The sequence below is a fragment of the Gopherus evgoodei genome, chromosome 2 (genome assembly GCF_007399415.2).
Source record: "Gopherus evgoodei ecotype Sinaloan lineage chromosome 2, rGopEvg1_v1.p, whole genome shotgun sequence".
Lineage (NCBI taxonomy): Eukaryota > Metazoa > Chordata > Testudines > Testudinidae > Gopherus > Gopherus evgoodei.
In genome coordinates this window covers 99,712,961-99,737,659 of record NC_044323.1, presented here as the reverse complement: position 1 = coordinate 99,737,659, position 24,699 = coordinate 99,712,961, and the positions used below count along the sequence as shown (strand labels likewise).

General features: G+C 38.9%; 1 protein-coding gene across 1 annotated transcript in view; it reads right to left on the bottom strand.

Annotated features, from left to right (window-relative positions):
- The window catches only part of CNTNAP2 (contactin associated protein like 2), a 1,679,055-nt gene that overhangs the window by 575,116 nt on the left and 1,079,240 nt on the right, over positions 1–24,699 (bottom strand). The window contains exon 10 of the mRNA XM_030551435.1: positions 14,931–15,102. Coding sequence (XP_030407295.1) covers positions 14,931–15,102 — 172 coding nt within the window. The remainder of the gene's footprint in view (positions 1–14,930; positions 15,103–24,699) is intronic.

The window sequence follows — 24,699 nt, the reverse complement described above, 5'->3', positions numbered from 1 at the left end:
TGGCAATCCTGAGAATTACAGGCTGGTGAGCCTAATTTCAGTACTGAGCAAATTGGTATAAATTGTTGTAAAGAACAGACTCCACATGGTTTTTGTAAGGGGAAGTCATGCATCACCAATCTATTTGAATTCTTTGAGGGCATCAACAAGCATGTGAATAAGGGTGACCAAGTCAATATAACATAGTTGGTTTTTCAGAAAGTCTTTGACAAGTCCCTCACCAAAAGCTCTTAAGCAAAGTAAGCTGTAGTTGGCTAAAAGGGAAAACCAACTACATTATATTGACTGGGTCACTCTTACTTTCATGGATCAGTAACTGGTTACAAGATAGGAAATAAAGGGTAGGAATAAATTGTTAGTTTTCAAAATGGAAAGAGGTAGGACTTGTGCTGTTCAACATATTTAAAAAAGATCTGCAAAAGGGAGTGAATAGTGAAGTTGCAAATTTTGCCCATGACATAAAACTACTCAAGATGGTTAAGTCCAAAGCTGACTGTAAAGAGATATAGGGGATCTCACAAAACCAGGTAATTAGGTAACACACAATGGCAGATGAAATTCAAAACTGGTAAAAGCAAAGTAATGCATATTGGAAAACAAAATCCCAAATACATATACAAGATGTTGGGATTTAAAAAAAATAAAGAAGTGTTATTTACCCTTTCCCACAATACAAAAGCCAGTGATGAACAAATTAAATTGATAGGGAGAAACTTACACAAACAAGAGAAATTACTTTTTCCACACAACACAATTGATCTGTGAAACTTTTTGCCATGTGATGTTATGATGGCCAAAAGTATTTAAAAAAGAATTAGATAAGTTCATAGAGGAAAGGTCCATCAATGGCTATTAGTCAAGACACTCAGGGATATAATCCAATGCTTAGAGTGACCCTAAACCTCTGGCAGTCAGAAGCCAGGAGGAGAAGAGAGAGGTGGATCTCTCCAAGATTGCCCTGTTCTGTACACTTCCCCTGAAGCTCTGGTATTGGCCAATGTTAGAGAGAGGATACAGGGCTAGGTGGACCATTCATCTCATCCAGTATGGCAGGTCTTATGTTCTTAATAGCAGCTGCCTTAGCTTCTGTTTTACCAAGACAAACATCTATCATGGGCAAACATCCTACTTGCTTTAGAGAGTCATCTAAGGAGCATACATTTTTCATAATATAAATTAGTTTAATATTTCTTAAAGTTACAATGAAAACATTTTTCTTCTCTACATAGTTAAGTCAGGATTAAATACGACATAAAGTAGCTTTAAGAATGTTGGATATTTCCAAATATTTAGGTACTTGACTGCAAGGTAATATAGCAGTCACTCACTTACCTGCAAGATTCTAGTAAAAATATTACTGATGCTTATAATTTATTCACTCTGAGTTAAAGGGAATAAAGCAAACATATGAACCACAGGGATAATAAAGTCTGAAACAAAAATGCACAGCAAACCAACCTCAACATATCTAAACCACACAGAGAGCTGCTGATTCACAGTTTGGATCATTATTTGAATTGTTCCAACTTTCAGAGGACCTCCCAGGCTATGCAGTCTTCTGTCCAATAAAAGCCCAACTTCAAACCTAGCTGGTACTTTTTGTTTGTCTGTTTGTTTTAAACTGGAATCACAAGTAGCCTGCAAAACTTTTCTTGGCAGAAGGACCATTCTTCCCTCTAGTGTTTTTTGGGGGCCATCAGCTAGGGTTAATTGATTTCCTAAAATCCTGGATGACATTTGGTGACTGGTCCTATCACTCCCACCATTATACGCTCCCCTTCATCTACTCTGGTAAACTGCACCTCAGCCTCATGTGTACACACCCTCATTTTCCCCATTCCAGTTTCTTCTATTACTTTTCTCCAAAATCTTCCTTTAAACTCCCTTTATACCCACTTTTACCTTCCATAGCCTTTGCTTTTCACCTTGCCTCTCTTCCTGAAATCCAGAGAGACCTCACTGGCTCCCAACCTTGCTATCTCTTCTCCCAGCTTCCTGTCCATATGCAATTCCCCCACTCTTCTCCCTATCCCTTCATTCATGTTCTTCCTCTAACTCAGGCCAGAAGTAGCAATTCCTGAAGCCAGGAGAAGGTCAGTTTGTATTTTATATATAGTTATATTATTACTAGATGAAACACAGTTGTTTTCAATATTATAAAAATCATTTTTACCTCGTTTTAATCCTCCTTACAATCTACATCAGCAAGGCCAACAAAACAAAACTGGAGTTCAAAGGGCAAGCCATATTATTAATGATGGTGTTGCCATGGCAACCAAGTTCGTGGCTCAGGCATTGTGCTGTACAGTGAACAACACAATAAGAGACACTCTTTGGCCCAAAGACTTTACAATTTAAGTAGAAAACGGTGGGGAGTGAAAAAGGAAGTATTGTCCCATTTTACAAATGGGGAATGAAAGAGCACCATCTCTCTGGGTAACATTTTCAAATGGCCTGGCTTCAGGCAAAGAGCCCAATTCTAATGAATTCTGAAACACCTGGAAAACTGTTTCTTTTCCCACTTAAGACCTTTTCAAGCTTCACTATGCAGTAGAACAAGTGCCCTGGTCAGTAGGTAGAATAACTCAGTCACCTCCAGGTGATGACATTTCCACAGTGGAAGTTGTGCCCTCTCTCTTTCTTATTCACTGCAGTTTTTAATTGATGAATTTGTTGATGCTTGGAAGGCATTGTGAAAATGTAAAACATAATGAACACCAAATACTATTTCCAGATCAGACCTACATTAGATAACTTTAGATATGACTTGGAATAGGGTACTTTTATAAAAAAATACCAGATAGTTAACAAAGTGAATAAATATAAAGGGTATAATTCTCCTTCTAAGGCTCAATTACACTGTTATGGCAAAATTATATTATATCATTTAGTAGTGTCTTTACACTGCCAGACTGGAGTAAACAGACCTTTGTGTAAATGAGAATCAGGCTCAAAACACTTTTCCAAAGGGAGTTTATTAAAATCCTATGCTATTAAAGACCTACAAATACACTGAAAATTACCAAGTGTAATTCATTTAAAATGCTAAAAATACAGCCCTGTAATGATTCACCTGACTAGGGTATATACTGGTCATACAATACAATCATTGTTCAAAGACTCTGTACTTGTGCTGAGATAACCCTTTGATGTAGTTGCCTACATATTCCTAGTTAATGGCAATGCTAAGGCAGGCAACCAGATTCATTAGGACACAACAGTGTAGCAACACTTCCTATATAAATTGCATCATTTTTATTTGGACAACGATGTTGATATTAGTTGTTGTTGGAATAAATAGCTAGTTTGGTAAAACTAACAAGGATAACAAGTTTGTAATACGTATACAGCAGTAATAAGAAAATCCAACAATATCAGGAGTGGCCCTCTATCATTTTACATCAATATATCATTATTGAAGGTCCATTATTGAAAATAATCCTAACTCCGCCCCCCCCCCCCCAAAAAAAAACCAAAAGCAAATAACTAATTTAGACAACTACAGAGTTCCATTCCCACCTTCCTCTTTCCCCAGGAGTAATTAGCCAAGTGTGCTCACTGTAGCTGAATATGGAGTGTCTTTGTCCAGCTGGCTAGAAGAAAGCGGGGTTGTTTCCCTTTTTATAAGGCTCCCTCTGTAAATGGATGGGAGAGGTGGGAGAAACCGAGAAGTTTTTCCTGGATGGAGAGGAGAAGACCAGGTGGATGGGATATGGATCCTCCTCCAAGTCACCCAGGAGAAGGTGGGTATTTGTACCTTGGGCACTTCTGGAGAAGCCCTCTCTCACAGAACTGTCAACCCAGCTATTGGGCAAATATATTTTGTAAATGTATTTAGGGCAGGGGTTCTCAAATTGGGGGTCGGGACCCCTCAAGGGGTTGTGAGGTTATTATATGGGGAGTTACAAGCTATCAGCCTGCACCTCAAACCCCACTTTGCATCCAGCATTTATAATGGTGTTAAATATATAAAGAAATGTTTTTATAAGGGAGTCGCACTCAGAGGCTTCCTATGTGAAAGTGGTCATCAGTACAAAAGTTTGAGAACCACTGATTTAGTGCTTGAGAAATGTGCCAAATCTACAATCCTGCAGAACACACTGCAAGCTATCTGAAGCAGCAACTTGTCTTTTTGTTGTGTGTTTGTACAGCATATAGCACAACAAGGTCCTTGGCCATGGCTGAGGCTCCTAGGCAACACTGCAATAATAGTAAATTAACTAACAACAATGTCCTTTCTCCAAAGAACTGAAAATAGGGTTTTGTCAAAGTGTGTGTGTGTACACACAAAAGTCAATGTCAACAAACTTTTGACTTTCTGATTTTTTTTCAGAATGAGAAATTCCAGCATAAAGAGTTACTGAATGGTGGGTCCCTTTCTGTACTCCACACACATACACTTTTTGCTGTTTCAGAATTTATGGCAGTTGAAAAACAGTAATAAAGTGTGTGTTTGGGGGAACCGACTTACAGTTTTCCAAATTTTTCCAGTTGGAAAGAAGTGAAAAAGTATGACACACCACTTTTCACACCTTGTTGCTGTTCTCCAAGTAGAAAATGGATTTTCCTCAATTTTTTTTCCTGTGTACTAATGTTTTCCGGTTGGAAAGCAGTAAGAATGTGTGGGAAAGCATGTTTTTCCTACACCTTTTTAATTTTCAAAATTTCTTTCAGGAAAACTGGTAATTTTGCCTTTCAAAATGCTGCAGCAAAAACATTTCCTATTTTCTCACCAACTTTATACAACATGATCAGATGGCAGTTCAGTGGCCTATGTGAAAATAACTTGACTGTGGTCAATCTAGTTCTTAGTGGACAGATGTTTATCATATTGGAAACATTATCACAACTAATACTACAATGCACTTTTGCTTCGGCTAAGAAACAAATTAATTAAGAACTTTGAATAATTCTGTCCCTGCTAGAGGTGGATGAACAAAGGGCTTTAATCTCCATTCTAGAATCATTTAGGAGCAGTACATTCAATGCCTCCTCACTTGTGAGGGGGGAGTGTAAATTATAACATCCCTGAAAGGTATTCAGCATACTCCTATCCACACAACCAGACTCTCTATCTACTCCCTCTTCCTGTCTTCCTCCTCCTGGGAGGAGAGAAATCTTATAGCAGGGCTTTGCTCTTTCTTGAGCATGGAAACTGCCATTTCAGTTGGCCCTTATGTAGATCACACATGAGGGCATTCTTCTTCGCCCCCACCTACTGAATGACTACATAAATGGGGGAGGAGGGAGCGTGATTTGGGGTCTCAATCTTATTAAAAAAAACAGACACTAAATTTTTTTTTAAGACTATGCAATAATCAGTTTTAAAATTTGTAAATGGAGCAAAAATTTGATTAAAAAGGAACTTTCTATCTGTCAGAGATGACGTAGCCATGCTCATGCACTGGTGAGACTTACTGGATTACTTTATGTAAACGCATTAATACAGTGTCTGATTAGCAATCACATGATCTAGAAAAGATAGTTCTAGAGGGTTCAAGTCAATCAGATGTTGGCCTCCTATCACCATTATAGATGAGCAATATTCACCCAGAAAGGTTTGCCTGGCATGTTTTATTGTTTTCAACATGAAATTAGCAGAGAAACTAGACAACTAGCTCATCTCTGGGAATCATCATTTCCATACATCCGTACGACACTGGCATACACCTACAGAAAATTTTGGTGCTGTGAAGCTATATTTCACTTTCTATCTATGTTATTTTGTATTTCTTTATAGTACACTGACAGATTGTCATTAAAATCAACATATGTTATACATAATCTATAACAACATATTGGAGACTAGATTTTAAATACTTTTTTAGCATCTCATCATTGCTATTCAATGATAAAAATCCATATTATCAGCCACTGCAAGGCCAGGAGCACTTAACACTACTTCCAGGCTGCCAGGATAAATTAGCTCTGAGTAATAATTCCTGTTCAATGTCCTGTGCTAAAATCCTAACATTCAACTGTACCATCTGGATTATAACAACAAATTCAGTTTGCTAACGAGAAGTAAAGGAGGAATATAGAGATCTGAGCTGTGACTAGTACAGTATGTTGATCATTGAAAACAATGTGTCTTACATTGCAAGTGTGTTTACAGATGAAGTTACTGTAGCAGGGAAGAAAGATTTCTCTCTATAATATTTAACTGATTATTACTGTTACTGTTATTTTTAAAAACGTTTATTCTACTCCATCTTCAACATACACCCTTTCTCCATATTTGTAGGCTTGTTATATATATGTGTGAGTGTGTATTCTATTATACACACACATACCCTACTGTATCACTAGTAAGAAAGGTAAAGTTTCTTAGTGTTGGAGTCTCACTGCAAAGGGGAACTTGATTAGTAGGTCTATGAAAAACAGCAAAATACCTAGTTAGAGGAAATAGGAAGAATTACTACTAAAAAGCCACAAGCCTTTTTGTTCATTTTAATTGTAATATTCTAATCTGTGGGCATTAGTATTTCTACTACTCTTTTAGTGTTCTAGAAAAAAATATGGAATTTAAATTCAGAGGCCCTCTTCATAAAAGGTATACAGTTGGTAGAACTTTGGGACTTCAACAAAAAATTGCTTTCAGGTTGAGTGAGATACAAGAATTCAGAACATTATTCATCTTTTGTCTTATAGTCCTTATTTAAAAATGGCCTCTTCCTTACTACACAATCTAACAATAAAAAATGCCACTTCAAGATATTTTCAACCAAATGACTGAAATCTACAGTAAGAATAATTCATTTTGACAGCTTATCTTTTTGTCCAGTGGAGGTCTTCACTCAAGTGTGGCCATGAAAGCAATTTCCATGTTGATGAAGATTGAAGTCAGTGCCAGACAAGTGAAAAAAGATAGAAGGATACCAGTATCACCGCCACACAAGTATCTACCCATAAAAGGGAAACAAAAGTAAGCCTACATATAGTAATCATAGTATCTGGAATTGTTTTATTTTCTTTTTAAAAAGAGATCCACACTTAGTATTCTACTATAGGACAGAATGTTTTAATAGAACTACTTGTAACCCCCTATTTTCAGATGTTTATAACACAGCCGTAAAAATCCATGATATCTGAAGCTTGGCATATCACTTCTCAGTCAGCCCTGAAATAGACATTTAAAGTATAAGCTATAAAATAATAGATTTGGTCATATTTAAATTACAGAGAGTAGGCAGAGCAGTAGCTTCACCTCCTCCTCCTCCCTCACCACATAAAACAAAAATAAAAGATTTTCTGTATTCCAATGATTAATTGTTTTTTGTCAAGTTTGTGGCACAATTAATAGAAGAATCATAGAAAATTAGGGCTGGAAAAGACCTCAGGAGATCATCTAGTCCAACCCCCTGCTCAGAGCAGGGCCAATCCCAACTAAATCATCCCAGCCAGAGCTTTGTCCAGCTGGACCTTAAAAACTCCTTCCGCAGGGGATTCCATCACATCCTTAGGTAACCCATTCCAGTGCTTCACCACCTTCCTAGTGAAATAGTTTTTCCTAATATCCAACCCACACTTCACCTACTGCAACTTGAGATCATTGCTCCTTGTTCTGTCATCTGCTACCACTGAAAACAGTCTACTTCCATCCTCTTTGGAACCCACCCCCCGCCCTTCAGGTAGTTGAAGGCTGCTATCAAATCCCCTCTCACTCTTCTCTTTTGCTTACTAAATAAGCCCAGTTCCCTCAGCCTCCTCATAAGTCATGTGCCCTAGTCCCCAATCATTTTCATTGCCCTCTGCTGGACTTTCTTCAATTTGTCCACATCCTTTCTGTAGCGGGGGGTCCAAAACTGGACGCAATATTCCAGATGTGGCCTCACCAATGCTGAATAGAGGAATAATCATTTCCCTTGATCTGCTGGCAATGCTACTACTAATACAGCCCAATATGCAGCTAGTCTTCATAGCAACAAGGGCACACTGTTGACTTACATCTAGCTTCTAGTCCACTGTAACCGCTAGGTCCTCTTCTGCAGAACTGCCGCTTAGCCAGTCGGTCCCAGCCTCTGGCAGCGTATGGGATTTTTTTATTCTAAGTGCAGGACTCTGCACTTGTCCTTGTTGAACCTCATCAGATTTCTTTTGGCTCAATCCTCCAATTTGTCTAAGTCACTCTTGACCCTATCCCTACCCTCCAGCATATCTACCTCTCCTCCCAGTTTAGTGTCATCCGCAAACTTGCTGATGGTGCAATCCATCCCATCTTTCAGATCAGTAATGAAGATGTTGAACAAAACTGGCCCCAGGACAGACCCCTGGGCATTCCACTTGATACCAGCTGCCAACTACACATTGAGCTGTTGATCATTACCCATGGAGCATGACAATCTAGCCAGCTTTCTATCCACCTTACAGTCCATTCATCCGATCCATACTTTTTTAACTTGCTGGCAAGAATACAGTGGGAGACTGTACCAATCGCTTTGCTAAAGTCAAGATAGATCACATCCACCACTTTCCCCATATCCACAGAGCCAGTTATCTCATCATAGAAGGCAATCAGGTTGGTCAGGCATGACTTGCCCTTGGAGAATCCATGTTGACTGTTCCTGATCACCTTCCTCTCCTTCAAGTGCTTCAAAATGGATTCCTTGAGGACCTGCTCAATGATTTTTCCAGGGACTGAAGTGAAGCTGATAGGTCTGTAGTTCCCCGGATTCTCCTTCTTCCCTTTTTTTAAAGATTGGCACTATATTTGCCTTTTTCCAATCATCTGAGACCTCCCCCAATCGCTATGAGTTTTCAAAGATAATGGCCAATGGCTCTGCAATCACCTCAGCCAACAACCTGAACACCCTCGAATGTGTTAGATCTGGCCCCATGGACTTGTACATGTCCAGCTTTTCTAAACAGTCCTTAACCTATTCTTTCACCACTGAGGGCTGCTCAATTCAAAAGAAGCTGGAAAGGACAAACTGGTGAGGCATTTCAGTAACCTACATCATGTTTGGATTGGCCATGTCTATTGCTGCAAAAAGAGTAGCAGAGTGTAAACACAGTTTTCTTTGTGTGCAGATGGATTTTGAAGTATTTTGTAGCAGTAATACTATTTAGGTTAGGTGGGTCTTTTAAAAATAGTTTGATATATAAGAACAGCCATACTGGGTCAGACCGAAGGTCCATCTAGCCCACTATCCTGTCTTAGGACAGTGGCCAATGCCAGGTGCCACAAAGGAAATTAACGGAACAGGTAATCATCAAGTGAACCATTTCCTGTCACCCATTCCCAGCTTCTGGCAAACAGAGGCTAGGGACACCATCCCTGCCCATCCTGGCTAATAGCCATTGACGGACCTATCCTCCATGAATGTATCTAGTTCCGTTTTGAACCCTGTTACAGTCTTGGCCTTGACAACATCCTCTGGCAAGGAGTTCCACAGATTGAGTGTGCATTGTGCATTATTTTTGTGGAAAAAATACTTCCTTTTGTTTGTTTTAAACCTACTGCCTATTAGTTTCATTTGGTGACCCCTCCTTCGTGTGTTATGAGAAGGAGTAAATAACATTTCCTTATTTACTTTCTCCACACCAGTCATGATTTTATAGACCTCTATCATATCCCCACTTAGTCATCTCTTTTCCAAGCTGAAAAGTCACAGTCTTATTAATCTCTCCTCGTACGGAAGCTGTTCCCTACCCATAATCATTTTAGTTGCCCTTTTCTGAACATTTTTCAATTACAATATATCTTTTTTGAGATGGAGCGACCACATCTGCATGCAGTATTTGAGATGTGGTCATACCATGGATTTATATAGAAGCAATATGATAATTTCTGTTTTATTATCTATCACTTTCTTAATGATTCCCAACATTCTGTTCACTTTTTTGACTGCTGCTACACATTGAGTGGATGTTTTCAGAGAATTATCCACAATGACTCCAAAATCTCTTTCTTGAGTGGTAACAGGTAATTTAGACCCCATCATTTTATGTGTTTAGTTGGGATTATGTTTTCCAATGTGCATTACTTTGCATTTATCAACATTAAATTTCATCTGCCATTTTGTTGCCCAGTCACTAAGTTTTGAGAGATACTTTTGTAGCTGTTCGCAGTCTGCTTGGGACTTCATTATCTTGAGTAGCTTTGTATCATCTGCAAATTTTGCCACCTCACTGCTTACCCCTTTTTCCAGATCCTTTATGAATATGTTCAATAGGACTGGGCCCAGTACTGACCCCTGGGAGATACCAATCTTTACTTCTCTCCATTCTGAAAACTGACCATTTATTCCTACTCTTGTTTCCTATCTTTTAACCAGTTACCAATCCATGAGAGGACATTCCTTTTTATCCCATGACAGCTTACTTTGTTTAAGAGGCTTTTATGAGGGAACTTGTCAAAGACTTTCTGAAAATCTGAGTGCACTATATCCACTGGATCCCCCTTGTCCACATTCTTGTAGATCCCCCTCAAAGAATTATAGTAGATTGGTGAGGCATGATTTCCCTTTACAAATACCATGTTGACTTTTCCCCAACAAATTATGTTAATCTGTGTGTGTGACAATTTTGTTCTTTACTAGAATTTAAACCAGTTTGCCTGGCACTGAAGCCAGGTTTACTGGCCTGTAATTGCCGGAATTACCTCTGGAGCCCTTTTAAAAAATTGGCATCACATTAGCTATCCTCCAGTCATTTGGTACAGAAGCTGATTTAAATGATGGGTTAGAAGCTACAGTCAGTAGTCTTGCAATTTCACAGTTGAGTTCCTTCAGAACTTGTGGGCGAATATCATCTGGTCCTGGTGACTTATTACTGTTTAGTTTATGAATTTGTTCCAAAACGTCCTCTAATGACACCTCAATCTGGGACAGTTCCTCAAATTTGTCACCTAAAAAGAATCGCTCAGATTTGGGAATCTCCCTCACATCCTCAGCCGTGAAGATCTCCGTATAGAATTCATTTGGTTTCTCCACAATGGCCTTATTGTCCTTGAGTGCTCCTTTACGTCTCAATTGTCCAGTGGCCCTAATGGTTGTTCCTGCTTCTGATGTATTTTAAAAAAATGTTGCTATTAATTTTTGAGACTTTGACTAGTTCTTCAAATTCTTTTTTGGCCTTCCTAATTATATTTATACACTTCATTTGCCAAATTTTATGCTCCTTTCTATTTTCCTCACTAGAATTTAACTTCCAGTTTTTAAAGGATGCCTTTTTGTCTCTCATCGCTTCTTTTACTTTGTTAGTTAGCCACAGTGGCATATTTTTGGTTCTCTTACTATGTTTTTTAATTTGGGTTATACATTTAAGTTGAGCCTCTATTATGGTGTCTTTAAAAAGTTTCCATGCAGCTTGCAGGGATTTCACTTTTGGCACTATACCTTTTAATTTCTGTTTAACTAACTTCCTCATTTTTGTGTAGTCCCCCTTTCTGAAATGAAATGCTATAGTGTTGGGCTGCAGTGGTGTTTTCCCTGCCACAGGGATGTTAAAATTTATTATGTTATGGTATTACCAAGTGGTCAAGTTATAATCACTTCTTGGATCAGATCCTGTGCTTCAATTAGGACTAAATCAAGAATTGCCTGTCCTCTTGTGGGTTCCAGGCCTAGCTGCTCCAAAAAGCAGTCATTTAAAGTGTCAAGAAACTTTATCTCTGCATCCCATCCTGAGGTGACATGCATCCAGTCAATATGGGGATAGTTGAACCCCCCCATCATTATTGAGTTTTTATTTTTATAGACCCTCTAGTCTCCCTGAGTATGTCACAGTCACTATCACCACCATGGTCAAATGGTAGGTAATATATCCCCATACACATGAAGCCTTACATCGTATTTTCCAAAAAATCATTTGACTCCCTTTCCCCAATGTTTTTCTATTACTGAATTATTTTTCTTTCCTCCAGTTTACAATGTAAAGACATGATTCTGATTTCACAATCATTTTATCCCAGTGTAATTCTACTGATTTCAGAGGAGTTATTATTTATCTACACTGGTAAATGAAATCTCCATCCATCTATAAACCATCCATCTATAAACCACCTCAGGACACACACACAAAAAAAACAAAAACAAAAAACCCCCCAAAAGTCTCAACTACAGATCTCTTCACATCCTTTTCTTCAAGGGTTAGATTTATTTCCAAAAATCACACACTCAGAAACCAAAACAAATCAACTCAAACTCTGAAGGGCTATATTCAAAAGCACAGATACATTTCAGATCTATTAAAAATATAATTAAAATGGTTTTCCAACTCTAGAACATACATATATCTTATGTGCTAACAAGGAAAATGAGGCTGTTTGAAAGTCTAAAAAGCATATATCTTATTTCCTTTTCTTTTTCAGAATATCTGCTGTCATTTTGAAATTCTGTTAGAATAATACTGGAAAAGAAATGGACAAAGCATTTGTTTCCTGGAAGCTGTGCAAAATTGTAAAAGCAAAATTATATAAGCAGCCTCAGTTTCACAGCAGACTAACAATTATCAGGGTGGATTGATTTAAATCAAAGCAATTTAAGTTGCTGATTTTAATCATGATTTAAATCAGCAGGAAACCTTAATTTAAATAATTGATCTTATTAATGTTTTCAATCTGTACTTTTTAGTAATTTTCTTTAAAAAGGTTGGTTTTCATTATTTAGTAAACCATCAAATCATGTTGGTTTGCAACCAAATATAGGCTGAACACTAAATTTCTTGAGGTTTTTTTTGCTAAGCTGGAAGATAAATATTTATAGATATAGTGTATTTAAGCAATTCTATAGATAAGCTTACATTTCTTCAAATTTTTAACTTTTACTTTACGTTACAAAATGGTGAATGATACACTTTACTTATTTACTATATAAGTTTTTTAAACCTATGATTTGTGTGTTAAACTCTGGATGGAGATTCAAATTCAATTGAAAATGCATAAAACAGCATTCTATCTATGTATCCAGCTCATTTAAGATAAAAAAACAGTTTATCCATGTTCTGCATTTAAAATTCACTGATTTATTAAACAAATGAAGCATTATCTGAAGTAAATTAATTGAGCTGATTATTTCTGATTATCATATCCTTCAAGATTTTCTATCTAGAACATCTCAGCCTCTCACGCCTTGTTTTTATTCATATTCACTGGAGGAGGAAAACAAGCTTTCTTGCTTCTTCAGCTCCCAATCTGTTTCTTATCTTTGAATGAAGTAGTCATTGAACTGAACTAGTTGAAGAAAATGAAATGAAGATATTCTCTCTGCACCTGCAACGGGGACTACTGTTGTTAAAAACTGGCTTAGCACTTCCACAGACTTTGGTTCTAGATGCTTAACTAGTGACTGCCGTGGTTTGGCTCTCTTTAAAATTTGGCAACATTTACTAATTATTTTTGTATTTTATTTAAATGATTTTAATAGATTATAATATGTTTAAGGCTTGAAATGATTTGAAATTGACAATATATGTTAAAAGATAAACCTTTCTTTAATTTAAATGAAAAAATCTGTTTTTAATTTTTTTTTTCTTTTTGTAGAAAAGAGTATTGATTTTTATCCACCCTGGCAACTGAGCTAAATACATGCAGCAAATCACAGCCATTTCCATTAGGGGACAAGATAGCTGGGTTATGCTGGACTTTGCTCTCTTTCCTTATTTTACTAGGAAACAGGAAGAAGGGAAATGTTTTTACACAGATAGCGATAAAAATGAATATACATAAGGGCTTGAAAGATCTGGGTTCAGAGTAAGCATTTGCCTTAATTATAAACTCACTTTGTTACTTTGTGCCAGAACATGCGTTATTCTAGCAAAGCTTTTGTATTTATTACATGCACATGTGTGGGGATGTGTGCACCATTATCTTCCTCTGAGGAACTAAGTGCTCTTACGAAAGCCTCATATTACAGCCAAGTTCCAAGAGATTGCTCATCCACAGCATACTGGATCTCAAGATTCAATTTATTCACCTTGGGGATGAAATTGCTTGTTTCTCTAAAGTGCCAGCACACTGATTTAGTCCCTCTAAATCATCTGTATTTTTGCTCTTGTGGCCTGACACTAACCAGTTCTTTTATTCTGTTTAGGAAACAGAAGTAAATCTTTATGGACTATTCACACTTACACTTTTCCAGTACAATGAACTGCAATGTATCCAATAGTTTGTTCACTCAAAAGTAGAATTCCACAGGTATTCATTCTTTATTTTTCATTTTCTAAAAAATAGTCCTATCTAAAACGCTAAGCACTTATACAAATTATTTACCACATTACATTAAAATCTACTATAACCAATGAACACATCAAAACCCTGCTAAAAATTCTGCAGTCCCCAACTCAAACCATCCCTTGGGAAAAGCTTGGAGAAATTGGTAAGGTGTGCAATAGCCCAGAAGCTTAACAGATTTTGGCTTTGCTGGACTAACGGGGATCTTTATTTCTCTTTAAATTTAGTGAAATTTGGATTTATATTATAATTACCCAATGGCAAGCCAGAAGAACAAAAACTATGTTATAGAAGAGATAACATTCATTTCTCAGACTTCTCTAAGAACTTCACAAATAACTCCACCCCACTACAGTATGAAGTCCTACAAAATGGAGTCTCCTCACAGCTGCACAAATAACTCTGCTGCCAGCAGGATTCTGAGTGCAATCTCCTTAGGACATCTATATTTCTCATATACCCCACAGAACTTAGAATAGGATTTTAAAAGTTTGACTCAAAACCAAGATAACTTTCACAGATTTTTCTCTGAAACAGTTAAGTGTTCGAATAAACCAGAATCCACTATATGACATTACCTTCTCCAGCTACATCTCTAATAATAATAACCTATCCAAACAGACAATAATGGCCACACAAAGGCCCTGGGAACCACATGGCTTTTAGGAAAAGGGAGCCCCCCCATATCACTGTGTGCTTTCAGAATCTGCAGTTTTAAACTCTGTTGGTTGTTGTCAATGGTTACTCCCTTACTTACCTGTCAATAATGGCACACATATCAATGCTGACATTGGCAAAGCTTCCCAGTTTGCCTTGCTCTACTGCATGCAAATCCACCAGTTGATCATCCACGTGAATAAACTGCATGCATCCTTGGAATGAGAGCTGGAGCAGGGAACGATCTGAGTCATTTGTTTGTGTAAGGAACCCTGTGGATCAGAGAAAGCAAGAGCATTGTTAACTTCAGTGGATGACACACACTACTAAAACTCAAAGCTGCACTTTTCCTGTTACCAAAGACAATGTCCTGGCCATGTGGGAAGAAAGATAAAATGCAAGGATGTAGTTTCAGTAAGTTGCAACTCTACTAACTCATCTGGGAATTGTCCAGTAATAACTTGTACAGTGCAGGTCATGATTCCTTCCTTAATTGTTTCCATTTGGTGGAGGGCTGCCTTTATCCTTAGACAGCTGGTCCCCAGCATGTTGCTGGGATCAATCACCCTCTCCTGCTCTGAGGGATAAAGGGCTGGGGAAAGAGGGTTTAATCTTCTCTGTACCTAACATAGGAACCCTAACCCTATTCCCTAGTTTCTTCAGGGCATGCCTTCCTCCTAAATCCACTTCCAGCTCTGATTTCTTATGGAACCTGACCCCCTATGGAATGAGTACCTGTATTAGACACCTGTCACCTGCAAAACTGTCAGGTCTTGAAGCACGGTACTACCTGACTGACCCAACCAAGTCCCTGATCAGCTGTGAAACTCACCCTAATCTGGCAGTAAGGCAAATAAAGTTCTTCCTAATCCCAAAAAGGTGGCTAGTGCAATGTCAACTGCAGCCTCAAACCCCAAATCTTATTCAAATCAAAGAGGTGAGAATGCAGGTGTGAGAGGGGGTCCAAGCTGGAGGGGCAAAGTTTATATACCTTTCTCCAGGTACATAGGGGCCAATAGCTTACCTGAGTTTTATTGGCCCACCCATCTACTCAGGTAACGCCTCCCCTGTTCCTGACCATCTCTCTTCTCCAAACCCCCAAGGGCAAGGGCAAGGACACTAAAAGGGCCACTCCCCCCTGCAAGAATCCACACAAAGCCTTTGAGGTTGCAGTGGTTGCATTCTGAAAGTAGTTCCTTTTTTCATCAAAGTGGAGCCTACTTGACAGCCTGTGATATAGCAAAAATATATTTTTACAGGGAAAATTATTCCTTTGGGTATTACAATAGGATGTGGAGGAAACAACTGCTCATAATTGTACTTGTATTTTATTTCATGGGGGGAAAAGGCAAATATTACAGGGCTACTTCATATTTCCGAAAGACACACATTTTAACAGCCAGGATCAACCAAACAATACTTTATGAAGGCATTAGAAATTATTCAATACATTCTTAAAGAAATAAAGGCTCAGATCTTCAGCTGATGTAAATCATTATTGTTCTGTTTACTTCAAAGGAACTATGCTTATTTACATTAGCTAAGGATTTGTCCCCCTGTGGTTTCCTTCTCCTTTTCCCAGTACTACTTGATAGCCTCAGAAAGCCCAAGAACAGTCCAGATTAGTTCAATCAAGTTGCCATCCTCACCTTTTTGTTCCCCTCCTCCCCTCCCTACCCATGTAAAGAAATGAAACACTGGTAGAAAGTTTCATTTCTATGTTTTCCACTTTTTAATATATTTTACATACCAAATGGCCAATTTTAAACTTTTTCATTAAACCCACACTAGCTGTGAAAATTACACAGTTCTAGTCATGTTGTCCTATCGATCAAAGAACATTGTATATATAATCCCTTGGAGATGGGAGGGTGGTGCATATCATGGATTGAATTCTTGTCAGATTTCCTTGCTTATAGTACAAGCTCATATCTGTTCCTCTCTAAATAGTATTATGGGTATGCCATATATCAGAGATATACAGTAATATGATGAAGCCTTGAAAGATACCCAGAGAACAACACTCGAAACATTTGATCATTTTACCCCTTCACCTAGTTCTGTTCTTAAAGGAAAAAACAACCAACCAACCACAAATCTTTTTTCTCTGCAAAGGCACATAGAATAATTATGACTGCTTTGTACTTATGTAGCCCTTTCTATCAGGGATCTCAAAGCACTATGGATAACTCATCAAGCCTCAAACATCCATATAGCATTACTATAATTAACTTTATTTTACAAATGACAGTAACACAAGACAGATAAAATAAGAGACAGTTCCAATGTTGCATAGCAAAACAGTGGCAGAGGTGGGAATAGAACCTTGAATTATTTATTTCTAGGCTCAAACTCCCATAGCTCAACCCTGTTTCTTCTCTTTAATATGGCTGTGTAATTGGGGATGTGTTGTCCATTTTGTTCTTTATTTTGTTTATGGTCAAAATGAAGATAAAAATAGTTCCGCTGAATAAGAGAGAGAAGTGTTGTGTACAACCCTGGTCTGCTTACAATGTTCAGATACTGCTCCAACTGGAGCCAATGATAAAATTTCCAACACCTCAAATGATTGGACTAACTCCTATGATACATCATAGAATCTAGAGATGGAAAAAAGTAAATCATCCTGTCTATGCTTTGGCCATGCAAGCTTGATACCTGATGGTTTCTTCAGCTGGGTTTGAAATGGTGGTTCATGTTAAGGAAAACCTTTGGGCTGTTTCAGTCTAGTTCCCTATTTGTTAATACCATTAAACTATCAGGAAGATTGGTATCACTTCTCCTTAGCATGGACCCAAAACCTGCCAGGGCAGAACATGTGGTTGTTTAGATTTGAGGTGCACTGGAGGGCTGTGTGGGGAAGCTTGTTCACACAGCATCCAATACTAAAAGTGGAGGATGTATTTTTGACAGAAATGAAAGTATCACCACATCTGCCTATCCTGTAATCAATTTTGCCCCTCCATGACTTCTGCCCCCTCCAGCATCCCCCTTTGTCCCAGCCTCACCTTTGGTCTTTCTTCCGCTCCAGTTGTTTTTCATCCCCCTTTCCAAGATGGGCATTGCAAAGCGGGAAAGAAGCAGAGGAGCCAATGCTCACAGGAGGGGAGAAGGAGGAAAAGTTGCCTTAAGCTGCTGGTCTCCTGCTCCCTTATCTCTCCTCCCCTCATGTGAGAAGGGCTTCAGCTCCTAGGAGGGCGGGGGAATGGGGGCAGAACTCAGCAGCTCCCAATGGCTTCTCTGCCTTAAGAGGCAGGGAAGTGGGGAGGGGGAGCCAATCACAGAAACCTTTTCCCCAGGCAACACTAAAATGTGGCTCCTCGGCAACCCTGGTGGAGTTGTAGAATTTTCTGCATCTTCAACCCCTTTCTCCAGGTGCACTTTATGCCTTGGCTACCTCTGGCTCAAGCCAGTGATATTACTCCTCTGCTTTGAATATTAAGTTAACCCCAGGTTAATAACAAAAGAGACAAACTCTGCCCTTAGCTGAATTAATGCAAGCCCAGCGAAGCCAGCGATGTTTTCTGGTACAAAGGAAAGAATTTATGCAAGAATTTAGCAAAATAAGAATGATCACACGATGAGTACTGATAAAAACAACAGGTCAAATTCTGCAGCCCATCTTTATTCAGGCAATGCCCCATTGACATCATTAGGAGTTTCACCTCAGTAAAGACTGAATGATAACTTCACGATTAGGCCCAGCAATCTACTACAGCAGATAATGTATTATTCCAGAATCATTTAGAGATGTTTTCAGGAAGGAAATAAATCATTTTAAAACATTCTCAAAATCAACCCACTCACTGCTTGATTAAAAACAGAAAAAAAATTGCTAAATTATAATGAAGCTGTTTTTATGTCTGACTAATTAAAACACTATTATTATTATGTCTAATACTGTTAATCTTCATTTTACTGTAATACTAAAGCACAAAAGGATTTCACTATAGGGATCTCCAAAATTTCCATTCTTTTCAGACTGCCCTCTGGTGGATCTAGTAAAGCAGAAATTGTTTTCCGCCCAGTAACTGTACAGACAGCCAAGGCTGTCCGAAAATGCAAATTCTTAGTATTTCGTTGAGATTGAAAATCATTCAAATGCATACTTGCAATCAGCTTACTCAAGGTAAAACGCAATGGAGGCAGCGGTCTGAAGTCACAAGTTAGTAGATGCCCAACTAGAGTTGTACTGAATAGAGTTTTAAAAAGAAATTGTTAGTTTTTACTCCCTGTTGGAGAAGGATTGATATTAGATGGTTTGGAGTTTCCTAACAAAGCCATTGCTGGAGTAGGCCAAAATAGTTTCAGTGCACTAAAGCCTTATATCACAGCAGCTACAAACATTAGCATCACAATAGAGTTAGTACAACTGACCACATAAAGCAAAGCTTTCTTTAATCTTCCATGACAACATTCTACACTTGGGCTTGATCAATTTTGGATTCTAATTTTTGCCAAAGTCCCATAAATTTGAATAGATAACAATCATTGTCTCATTGATACTCCATGCTTGGTGCTCTCCATGCTGCTTGCTCATCACGTAAAACCTTTGAAGCAGGGACTGTCTTTTTGTTATGTGTTTGTACAGTGCCTAGCATAAATCAACATTGATCCTGAGTCGGGCCCACAGGTGTTATTGCAATACAAATAAATAATAAGGATAATAATAATTGTGGAAGAAGGTAATTACATACACAAATGCTCACCCACAAGGGCCTTTCAGTATTTTATCATAGGTCTGCTTCTCCAATAGCCATCTTTGTTGTGCAATTTCCACACCTTCCCTTCATGCAGGACCGGTGCAAGGATGTTTCGCGACCTAGGCCCTAGGCGAAACTTCCACCTTGCCCCCCCTCCCGCACCTCTGCCCTGAGGCAGGCCTCCCCCATGGAACCTCCCCACCCACCCCCTCCATCCTGAGGCACCTCCTGGCCCCAGCTCACCCCTGCTCCGTGCACGAGCATGAGCACCCCGAGCACGCTGTGGCTGCTTCACTTCTCCCGCCTCCCAGGCTTGCGGTGCCTAAGCTGATTGGCGCTGCAAGCCTGGGAGGAGGGAGAAGTGAAACAGCTCACCCCTGCTCCGCCTCCTCCCCGAGCACGCCATGGCTGCTTCACTTGTCCCACCTCCCAGACTTGCGGCGCTAAATCAGCTTAGGTGCCGCAAGCCTGGGAGGTGTGAGAAGTGAAGCAGCCACGGTGTGCTCGGGGAGGAGGCAGGGGAGGGGTGATCTGGGGCGGGGAGTTCCCCTGCATGCCACCCCACCCCTTACTTGCTGCAGGTGGCCCTCCCCGCACTCCCCTGGCCCAGTTCCCTCTGCCTAAATGCTGGCGGCGACCGGGGCGGCCAAAGGTCCAGCCGCCGCGGTCACTGCTGAAGAAAATGGTGCCCCCCCAAATCCCAGTGCCCTAGGCAACCACCTAAGTCACCTAAATGGTTGCACCGGCCCTGCCTTATGTATTGCACATCCTCCTTGAACTTGCCCATAAGACTTTGACCACCTTTTCATTCAAATCCCACATCAAGATCCACTTCTACCATGATGCCAACAAGGAACTTTCAGCTAGTAACAACAAGGTAATGGGAGAGTTGTGTATAGTTGACATTTAGAATATATTATACAAAAATATACAAACAGTGTGGGAAAGGATTAAAACACAGTCATATAGATATCTATCTATATGTCTTGCACATAAAGCTTTGTTATATTTCTCTCCTCTATTCTTCATATTGCATTTGTCATCTTCGACTATGTGACTGCCCAGGAGATACAGATTCCCAAGTTCCAGTAATTTTATTGGCACTTGGGCATTTAAATCTCTACGGCAACTTTGAAAATCCCTGTTCTTTGCGGCAGGGACTGTGCTTTACTATATTTCTGGAAACCATTTAGCACCTTACTGCAACACAAACAATAAAAAAAATGTTTTCACCTTCCAGACTTCCAGTATTAAAACATGATCTACTTACTGATCCTGTCCACATTGAAATAAAAACTAAATCAAGTTCCATAACCGGGACTGACAGCAATGCTGTCACTGAGAAAGGCCAAGTAACAAGTGCACACATATTTTGGACAATGCTTTATAGATTTTCTTTCTGACAAGAAGAATATACACATATTTAGACTGCATACAAAACATAATTTGGATATCCACTCTTTAAAAGAAAGTTTAGTTATGCTCAGAAGCAAACTGAAAATCTAACAGAGATACATATTCTATCATTTTCAAGATCTTTCTGTATTTTGTTTTGTTTTGCTCCCCACCCCCCACTACCACCACCACACTACACTCAGTATCTTATTGTTTTAAAAGTAAATTTCTAACCCTTTTGGGGAAAAAAGAGATAGGCTCATGCTGCAGAGGTCAGATATCGAACAAACCTGAATTTTCCTCATAGTTCAGGGGAGTCTAGGTCAAGAGTTTCATTCTGGCTTGTTAGAAATAGGAAGGAACTGGAAATCTGGATCCAGGTCCTGATCTTGATTTAAATTTTCACAAAGTCTGGGGTTCAGTAAAGAAGGTTTAGTTCAGGTTCCTTGAGGTTAAATGTCACTTTTAGCTGATTGAAAGTTACCAACAGACGGAAAGCAATAGCACTGCCAAGGTGTCAACAAAAGTTACTCCCCCTCCATATCACTGATATTCTAACTTCATAGCATAGCTGGAACCATTTAAATTAGGACATTTATAAGGCAGGCAGTCTAAGGAACATATTCATGATATAGTGAGGAATAAACAAACACTTACATTCAACATACAATTACAAATATCTTATGTATTACTCGGAGCTGAGATGTGTTCCAAGAATGAAATAAAATATTTGAAATTACACTCTGAATATGTGAGTAGAACTCCTTCTGCATTTTATGTAAAAAATTAGGTTGCCCTTTGAAGTGTAATGCAAGTGCTATTTTTGTCAAAGAGACCCACCCTAAAAATTCTTGTGAAACTCTCTCCCCACATAAGACCTTTTATCAACACTTTGCTATGGGGTGCTAATTTCTATATTATTATTTTTAATTTGTAAATTAATGACAGGCTGATTTCATGTGCAGATGGCATGTGGTGTCTACTTTCCTGGAATACATTTTTTTTAAATTAAAAAAAATATGAAATCTCTTCCTCAAAAATAGTGTCAGATTCAAAGCTAGACAGTGCAGGAGGTTAACTGGCATTCAGTATTTTTAATTGCACTGATTGGCTCACCTCCCCACAGAAACCACTAATCAATAAAACAAAGCAACTGTTCTCATAGCTGCCAGTGATTAGTAGTAGCTTTTTTGTTTTCGTTTTTAATTTCCATGGTGTCTAACAAAATTTAAGTAAAGACAATGCAATTCTATGAAAAGGCCCAGTGAACTCCAGAATGGTGAGAGGGAAACAAAGTCTTAGATTATTTATTTTTCAGGCAACACCATGTTAGTCAGAGGCTAAATGATATTCAAGTTGTATCTGATATATGCAGGTATTATGCACAGTTAAAATGTTCCATTATATTTTTTTTTGCATCATTAAATACTATTTTTTTTAGTGTGGCTGTGCATGTACTCAAGAGAAAAAAAACCAACAGTTGGAGTTACACAAGTTAATAGAAAGTAGAAAGGAAAAGAGACTCTCATCAATGTTAGACTGTTGCAAATCCAAACCAAATTTACTGAAATCCAATCCATTTACACCTGTGTAACTGAGAACAGAATCAGGTCTTCAGTGTGTGACGTGCTATCAAGACCAGAAACTTGGAAAATTATAAACTATCTGTTAGAACAGCATTAAAGAAGCTCAATTAAAGGAACTGCAAATGGATTGAATTGAGTGATTTCTCTTTTCATCTCAGTGCATCTCTGCAGAACAAAAAAACCCACAAAAACATAAAAAGAGAAAAAAACTATCTGATGACAAAAAGAAGCAGCACTGAGGACTTCACTGAAGTTATGCTGATTTACACAAGTTGAGGATCTGGACTTCTGTCTAATTCTTATGAACACTGTAAGGCAATCATGGCTGATCCTGCAGAACACAATATGGGCCACAATCTCTGGTACATTGTGGCCATTTTGCACTACACTGACATCATAATCAGGCGCTAAAGCTGGGAAGAATCACTCCAGTGATCCTCTAATAAGGTACAGCCAACACAAAATTCATATCCCTAGGCTGTTGGAATAGAGGAGGAAAGTGAAGGTCACCAGATGAAAAGGGGCATTGCTGGGGTCATCCTCAGCTGTGTTATTGAGTCTTTGTGGCTCTTTTAGCTTGGTGTAAATTAGAACCTAGAAGCTGCATTAGCCCAGCGCAGAAGAACCAGCCTTGCAGAGAGCAAGTGGCAGAAATAAAGGGAGTGGAAGTCATTTAAAGACTCCCCACTATGACCTGTGCTGTGCATAGTTGAGCTGCATTTCCAAGTCCAGCCCTTTGGACATACTACTTGGTAGGGCAGAATTCCAAACATCTTTCCTAACTGAAAGCTTTGACTAGAGTAACATTCCATTACTGGGAATATCCCAAAACAAGGATGCTCATAAATGTCAATCGAGAATGGCAGATAAGCTATGACTTTTATTGAATGCATAAACTAAATACCAGGGTATTACAAAAGTATTCTTAAAATGCGGCCAGAGCCAATCACCAAAATGCATACTTCCCTTTTCAGCCATGACAAACTGAAGGATCAATCCTTGGATTTGAAAGATCACAGGGTCCACCGAGCCTATGTTAATTAACTGCAATCAGAAACCACAAAAAGATTCTCCATTGGCAGAGAGCAGAACTATCACTAGGCAAACTCACCCCATCCCTCCCATCTTCACCAGGTGTGTTTCACGCACACAGTCTCCTAGTTACAGATTTGAGAAATAAAATTCACCTCTCCCCAGGAAGAACTACTTATGCAAATACCGAGCTGGAAACAGGCATTGCAGAAGCTCAGAAAATAAATAACAACATGTACCCCATATTGCCCTTCAAACAGAGAAGTGAAGAATTTAGTGCAACGCATAAACAGTATCACTACAACCACAGCTATATAACTTGTATCAAAATCAGCTGTTCTCCAACTGCTCTATATATGAGTGGGTGGGCATGTAATTTTCAGACAGCAGAGAGGGAGTGATAATTGTCCAACCCCCAACTGATCACCTCACTTCCTGGCTTCAGGGTTGCAAGGGCTACATGTTGACCAATCTAATGCACAATTGGTCCATGATTGGACCAACAGAACAGGGACAATGGTGATGCAATTTATACACCTCACAGGCACCCAAGAAGTAAGAAGGGATTAGTGTGGACGCTAGAAAGCCACAAAAAGCCAGGAAGCCAGAAAGACTGCAGCTGGATCCTCTTACACTCTTATAAAAGGCTTGATCTTCCTAAGAGGATAAATTAGATAGAAATAAATATTTTACCACAGATTAAGGAAGAAAAAATTGACCAGGATAATTAACTGGCTTTGTAAACCTGTTGAGGAATTTGTCTTCTTGCCCAGGAAGAACAACATCTGGGACTGGCCAAAGGGATTGGCTAACAGAGACCAGCCTAGGAACTGATAACTATTTACAGTAGGCTGCAGAAAGCCTATTTATTCTACATTCTGTTGTTGTTTACTGATTTAAACATGACTACCTCTTCTTAAAGAAATAATACTGACAAGATAAAGAGGCAAGCTTGCTGGAAAAATTCCATAACCACCTATATCCTCTGGAGGAGATCCTGGGACCATAAATCCCACCTGGATGATTGTATCCTAATATCTTCCAGGAAATATTCATGCAACTCATGACACATCTCAGCTTCCACATTGATATATCACCTGCGATCAGTTCTTCAGACATTCATGTACTGCATCTCCATTGAGAACCAAAACCA